The sequence below is a fragment of the Lathyrus oleraceus genome, chromosome 7 (assembly GCF_024323335.1).
Source record: "Lathyrus oleraceus cultivar Zhongwan6 chromosome 7, CAAS_Psat_ZW6_1.0, whole genome shotgun sequence".
NCBI lineage: Eukaryota > Viridiplantae > Streptophyta > Magnoliopsida > Fabales > Fabaceae > Lathyrus > Lathyrus oleraceus.
This window is the reverse complement of record NC_066585.1, coordinates 267,926,796-267,933,717: the sequence shown is the minus strand read 5'-3', so window position 1 is coordinate 267,933,717 and position 6,922 is coordinate 267,926,796. Positions and strand designations below refer to the sequence as shown.

Here is a 6,922-nt window from a genome sequence, read left to right as displayed (position 1 = left end):
GAACCTAACAAATAGCCTATTTGTTAGCACCCTAATATGTGGAAATTAGGTTAACTTGCTTAACCTTAATTTTAGGAAATACAAGTACAAGGCCCAAGTGTTGCATTATAAAAGGATGTCAATCCTACTTTCAGCAACTCAGGGGTTTTAGGCGTAAAGAATTTATTGTTCCATCATACTTCACTGTTGTATTTTATGTGTGTCTTGTATCAGGTGTATCTTGTGAGCCAAGCAATTATCACCTAGATGATTGCATTGGACTAGGGTGTTCATTGAGTTGTAAGTGTTGTGTCACTCTAAGCTTTTAAGCGTGAGTGCTGTGTATCTTGATTAAAGCTGTTAAGCACAATCAAGAGTTGTTTGAAGTATAACTTCGTCATTAACTTTAATCCAATTAAAGGTTGTAATCACTGCGGTGATTGAAGGGAAGTGAGTAGGAACTCTGGTCTTAGTTTAAGATTGAAATTGCATTGGGTAGGTATTAAGTGATAGGATTAAACAGTTGGGTTAAGGTCTGAATTAATACTACTAATAGTGGATTTCCTCCCTGGCTTGGTAGCCCCCAGACGTAGGTGTGTGTGACACCGAACTGGGTAAACAATTCCTTGTGTTATTTACTGCACTTTACTTTTAAGTTCTGCATAATTCTTGTCTGCGCAGAATTGGACGTCGTAACATCCTGTGTGACATCGAAAGTCTGTTAACTAGAATTTCACAAGAGAGAAGGAAAATGAACATCCTATGGAACCCTAGAAGCAATCGTCCAAAGCTCTCGAGACCGGAAGATAAGCTGCACGAAGCCTCTTCACCTCTCTCTCATAGGCTGCCTCCATATCTACCTTCTCTTTGGCGAGTCGATCATACTTCCCCTTCCAAAACCTGGAAGACTGAGGAAGAAGAGAAGTCACCACATCATCAGGCTCGTCGATAACCTGATGCTCAAGAAACTCTATCAATGCATCCTTATCTCTAAGCTGCTGAAGTAGCTCCTCTCGCTCATGGACCCAAGCACGCGAACGGTCTTCATCTCTCAACTCCTCTACTCCTTGGTCAGGGAGGGTTGAAGGCCTAGCCATAACCATAGGTGTAGGTCTCGGGTAGTCATAAGGCATAAGGTACTCAGAAGCTCTCCTCCTAACCCACGAGGTATAGGGTTCCAAAGCAATACAATTCTTCAGACCAAGCTCTTTCCTTCCCTTCCTATGAATCTTGCGCCAAGCGCAGACCATCCTGTCCTTCAAGTTTTGGGGATCTTTACCCTCTTGAAAGAACACACCTTCTAATAGAATGTTATTAGGTTTATCCTTTAAGGGGAACCCAAGCTGACGACGTGCCAAAATAGGGTTGTAGTTAATCCCACCACATGTACCAAGAAGAGGCACATTGGAGAATTCACCACAAGAGTCAATAATCTGCACACCATCATATACACGGTTGTACCAAAAGATATCATCATTAGGGAGAGACATAAGTCTCGTGGACCACCGTAGACATACTTTGTTCTTCTTGAAGGCGACCGTCTGTGACAAGTGTGAAATAAACCACTTGTACAACAGAGGCAAACAACACACAATGGTACCACCACCCTTTGCATTCCTCATATGCAAAGAGAAATAAGTGTCACCCAACAGAGTCGGAACGGGATTAAGAGTAGAGAAAATCCTAATAGCGTTCACATCCACAAACTTGTCGATGTTGGGGAATAACACTAGCCCATAGATGAGAAGTACAAATATGGCCTCAAATGCGTCCTCACTCATGGCCTTCCCATACCGCTACAACAAACAAGACCTTAGACAACGCTTTTTTTAGCCTTAGACAGCGCTTTAAAGCGCTGTCTAAACCTCCGCTGCTAAAGGTTTAGACAGCGCTTTTTTAAATCTTAAAAGCGCTGTCTAAGCCCCCCCCCCCCCCCCTTAGACAGCGCTTTGGCCAAAAGCGCTTTATAAGACCCTCTTATTTTAAATTTTTTAGATATACCTTAGACAGCGCTTTTGAAAAGCGCTGTCTAAGCCCCACCCCCTTAGACAGCGCTTTGGCCAAAAGCGCTTTCTAAGACCCTCCTATTTTAATTTTTTTAGGTATACCTTAGACAGCGCTTTTCAAAAAGCGCTGTCTAAGCCCCCCCCTTAGACAGCGCTTTTGCCTAAAGCGCTTTCTAATCCCCCCTTAGACAGCGCTTTTTACAAAAGCGCTGTCTAAGGTATACGAAATTTTTTGAAGCTTTTGTTTTAATATTACACAAGTTTTTATTATTATTCAAATATAGAAAATTATATAAAAATAATTTTAAATTGCGGTCCACAACGATAAATATAACTCCCGTGTAAAAGATGTTAAGGTCACCGCATAACCGACGCTGTTTCAACCGCAATCTTTATAAATATAAAAGTTGAGAGTATGTTTATTTACCACAAACATGGCAATTTGAGTGGAAGAGCCCAATGCAACACCTAAGGAAATGTCCTGCAATCATGAAATCAGTTTAGCTTCACTAGAATAATTTTTTTTTCTTTCAATTCAACAACTTTATAGCTTGGAAAATATGAATTTAATCATATCTTAGATGAAAGGATTAAGCATAGAATTGATTATAAGTCTGTAAATTCTCACCAGCTTGTTCTTGAAAGCAAAAATGATTGCTCCTGCATGTTCAGCCGCATTGCCAACTATCGGAAGCAAGATTATGCTGAGAAAGCTCACAGATAAACCCCATGAATCTGATGCATCCTGTTAAGAATCGTTTATAAGCTATTTTCATATAACCTATAAGCTGTTATTATAAGCTATTCTGAAGAGTTTATGAAAATAAGTTGAAACATTACTATAAGCTCTATCAAACTGTCTTACAAGTACTTATATCAGTAGATATAATCAATTCAAACAAATCCATAGTACATAAATGCACCACTAACACCCTTCAAAAGCACCAACCTATCCTCCATTACTCCTTGAATCTTCATTTCCTGCCAAATAGAATCTCAAGAGTCAAGGTTCAGAAAGAACCAAATCTTAAATTTTTTAACAAACTTTGAAATTTTCTTACCTGTGGCATGTCGACAGAATACACAACTTCGTCGAAGGTTATCGAATGTGGTTCGAAAGGAAGAACCATTCCTCTTTTCTGTCTGCGGCTAGAGGATTCCCTCGACTGTACCCCCAGTTTAAATCATGCATATTCACACAGCCATTCAAACTCACACGTGTAAGGTGAGTGCAGCAAGAAAGAAGCTCTTCTATGGCCTTCTGACACAAAGTTCCATAAGACAAGTCCAACTCCTGAAGAGCTAGTAAAGCACCCCCCTTGTAAAGAGGTTCAAGTGATGAGTCAGTGAGAAATTTGCATGCCTACAACTTTAATACCTTCAAGAAACAATAATGACAGTCAGAAAAATACAGAATAATTATGAGTCTCATACATCACTCCATAACCTGTGGATCAAGGAATGTGTAAGTAAGTGTCTAACAACATTGCATTTTATTAAACAAAATAATCTTAGAAGTTTTGCAGACTATTCCCCCCACTCTTTTCTGTCCCCTTCTATCTCTCTTTTTCCAATCAGTGTCTGCATCTTCATTGCTTCAGGGGCAGGAAGCAATGGAAAACCAAATATATGGTTCTTTTCAAGTCCAAAAACATAAAATAAAAAATTAAAATTATCAAAAAGTTTAACAGATGGAAAACCATCTATTCCAAGATATGCCATCACCTCCAAATTATAACCAGTACAGTCATGAGTGAACCAATTAACATCATAACCACATTATGCGTTGATAAAACCAAACTACATTTAACAATGGGGAAAATGAACCAAATTCAGGTTCGCAAAGATTAGAAGGGGGAATTTTCATCAGTACAGTTGTGTGTGAACCAATTAACATCATAACCACATTATGTGTTAATAAAATCAAAATTACATTTAACAATGGGGAGGATGAACCAAATTCACGTTCACAAAGATTGGAGGAAAAGTAAAGGACTGAGTTTCCTTGGATAGACATTTTATTTAAGCTCTCATTCAATAAGCTATTTTAGAGTTTTATTGTGTTAAAAACAACTAATGGACATGTCACATTATTTCCAGCTGTATCCAATTCCAAACACTAATACAAGTATTTAAATCCTAAGATAGGCACAAATGAGCTCTTCTAAACAAGTTGTGTGTATGTGGTAATATAATAACTTCCCTATGTTTATTAAACTAAACAACCACTTTCTATATTTTTTTTTGGGTGGTGGGTGGTGGGGGGGAGGAGGTTCTCAATGTACAATTTGTAATATGCTAGACACTCAAATTAAAATATATGATATTTTTACCTTTAGCTGTGAACAAGAGTCAAAAACAGGCTGCAGATTCACCAAGAAAGTGTATGATAAGTCAAGAAGAGCTAAATTTGGGAGCCACTGCAGGGAACAGATTCCATCTAACCCGATCGACGGGCATGACATCAATATTAATGACTCAATTAGTGGACATGCACGGGTGGTAGCAGACAAGCAATCATCAGTGAGTTGACTGTAATTCAAAATAACAAACATCAGTTCATACTCCATACACAAGCAGGATAACCAAGAAATAACAAAGTATCACCTGCAAAAGGAAGCATCAAGAGATGTCAAGAGAGGCCAAAATGGTAAATATCGGCTGCTATTGCAGGTTTTTCCGCAATAACGGCACCGCAAAGTGACCGGTATGGCAGGATTTTGCCTCTCCGTCATGGACCGCCATCAACAACACTGTCTGCCACACGGACAATCCCACTCTCTCCTTTCCTATTCTTCAAGCTTCAACCCACTGCATATTAGGTTTAGGGTTGTTGTGTAACGGTCCATTTGGCCCAGAATTCTCATTTGGGGTTCTAACATATGCACCTTACAAAATTTAGTTACTATTTACACGTGCAAAAATAGATAATAAACTAGACATCACATAATCTAGCTCAAAAGGATGAAAAAGAAGCTGGTCAAATACTACTAAACATTTTGAACTTTTGTATTTACTTTAAAAAGGCAATTCTGAAATGCCTCTTTACAGTAGGTAAACTGTTATAGCTAGCCAGATAAATCTTTGCAAGTAAACAAACCTTTAAAGTATAGTACAGGAGGTCAGACATCCTAAATCCCTCATAAGCCATAAAATCGTCAGAATTCAGGCCATGGAAAAACTTTAGACTGGTATAACATTGGCGATTCATATGCATATATTCCTCAAACAAACAAGAATATTCCGTAATTCAACACAAATAAAAAGTTGAGGTACCTTCTCAGCTTGAACCACAACCATGAGACAACCAAGTATCTCTTGATCAGATAGTCGCGAAAATCTCACAATTGCACACCTACTCTGAATCGGCTCAATAATCTTAGACGATGTATTGCAAGCAAGCGCGAAACGAGTAGAATTAGAATATATCTCCATCGTCCTTCTTAAAGCTTGCTGTGCTCCAGATGTCATACTGATTCGAGTCCAAAAAAAAATGTTACAACAAAACTAAAATCCAATGAAAACAATAATGAATAAAGTAAGAACATTAATTGAATTAAATCACCGCCAAAATATAAAATAGACCTGTCAGCTTCATCGAGTATAACAACTTTGTGTCGGCCTGGAGGAAGTGTTACTTTCTTTTGAGCAAACATCTTGATCTTGTTCCTCACAACATCTATTCCTCTACAGCAGCAAAAAAAAATGTGAATATCTTGGTTAAACACTGTAACATCATTATTTCATGTGCAATAAGGGGAAAATTCGATACCTATCATCTGAAGCATTTAGTTCAAGAACAGCTTCTCTGTAATTGGGACCGAGAAGCTCGTGCGCAAGTGCGAGGATGCTAGTGGTTTTTCCAGTTCCAGGAGGACCCTAAAAAATGACAATAACAAAATTGGGAATTAGGGCACAGTGAAAAACTAAAGAGTGAGAGAAAACGAATGAGTGAGTGTGATGAATTGAAGAGTGGGGATGAGTGGTTTACTGATAAAATGAGGTTGGGCATGTTGCCGTCACGAGCGATGACTTGGAGCCGGGAGACGGCGTCTTCATTGCCGACGATGTCGACGACCTTGCTGGGTTGGTACTTCTCAACCCACGGTACGTCGTAGTTTGCGCTGTTGCTTGAGGATGACGATGCCATGCTGTGATGCTGAATACGAATAGCAAAACCCCGGACAAACCCTATATGACAAACTTGGAGGGAATTTCTAATTTCTAAGGTGGGAAAGTTTTTAGGGATACTCTTCCTAATTTATTTTATTTTTTAATTGAAAGACTTTAAACAGCGCTTTCTCAAAAGAGCTGACTAAGGTCTATATTTAAAAGCGCTTTCCAAAAGCGCTGTCTAAGGGGGGGTCTTAGACAGCGCTTTCTAAAAGCGTTGTCTAAGACCCCCCCTTAGACAGCGCTTTCATTATTTTTTTAGAACATTTTCCGTATTTTATTTTTATTTTAACCTTAGACAGCGCTTTCTTTTAAAAGCGCTGTCTAAGATGCGCTGTTAAAAAACCTTTTTGGCGTAGTGTACAAAGTAGCTTGAGCAATGAGGAAATTAGAAGGGAGACCTTGAATTCCACCTTTGGTAGTCATATGAGCACCCACAATAGATTCATCTATATGCAATAGATCAGCAATCTCTTGAGAAGTAGGGACTCTCTCCAAGCCACTGAATGGCAACTGATCTAGGATAGGTATACCCACAAGATAGGCATACTCCTTAAGCGTAGGCAAAAGCTGGAAATCCGGAAATGTGAAGCAACGGTACAAGGGATCATAGAACTGCACCAATACACTCATCATACCTTCATCCACCTGAGTAGCAAGAATAGACAGAAGCTTCCCATGATGAGCCTTGAACTCCAAGGGATCTAATACATAGGATGTCAAACTCCTTAACTCTTTCAAACCGGGTTGTCTGAAATTGTACT

The 6,922-nt window shown here is 39.1% G+C and overlaps 1 protein-coding gene across 1 annotated transcript; it reads right to left on the bottom strand.

The window, feature by feature from the left end:
* Nucleotides 1-4,789: 4,789 nt before the first annotated feature.
* On the bottom strand, nt 4,790-6,135 carry LOC127105345 (replication factor C subunit 2). The gene is made up of 4 exons (XM_051042515.1): nt 5,977-6,135; nt 5,758-5,864; nt 5,571-5,672; nt 4,790-5,457 (listed from the first exon to the last, which is right to left on the bottom strand). The coding sequence occupies exons 1-4, from the start codon at nt 6,133-6,135 to the stop codon at nt 5,193-5,195; spliced, it is 633 nt and encodes a 210-aa protein (XP_050898472.1). The 3' UTR covers nt 4,790-5,192.
* Nucleotides 6,136-6,922: the final 787 nt, after the last annotated feature.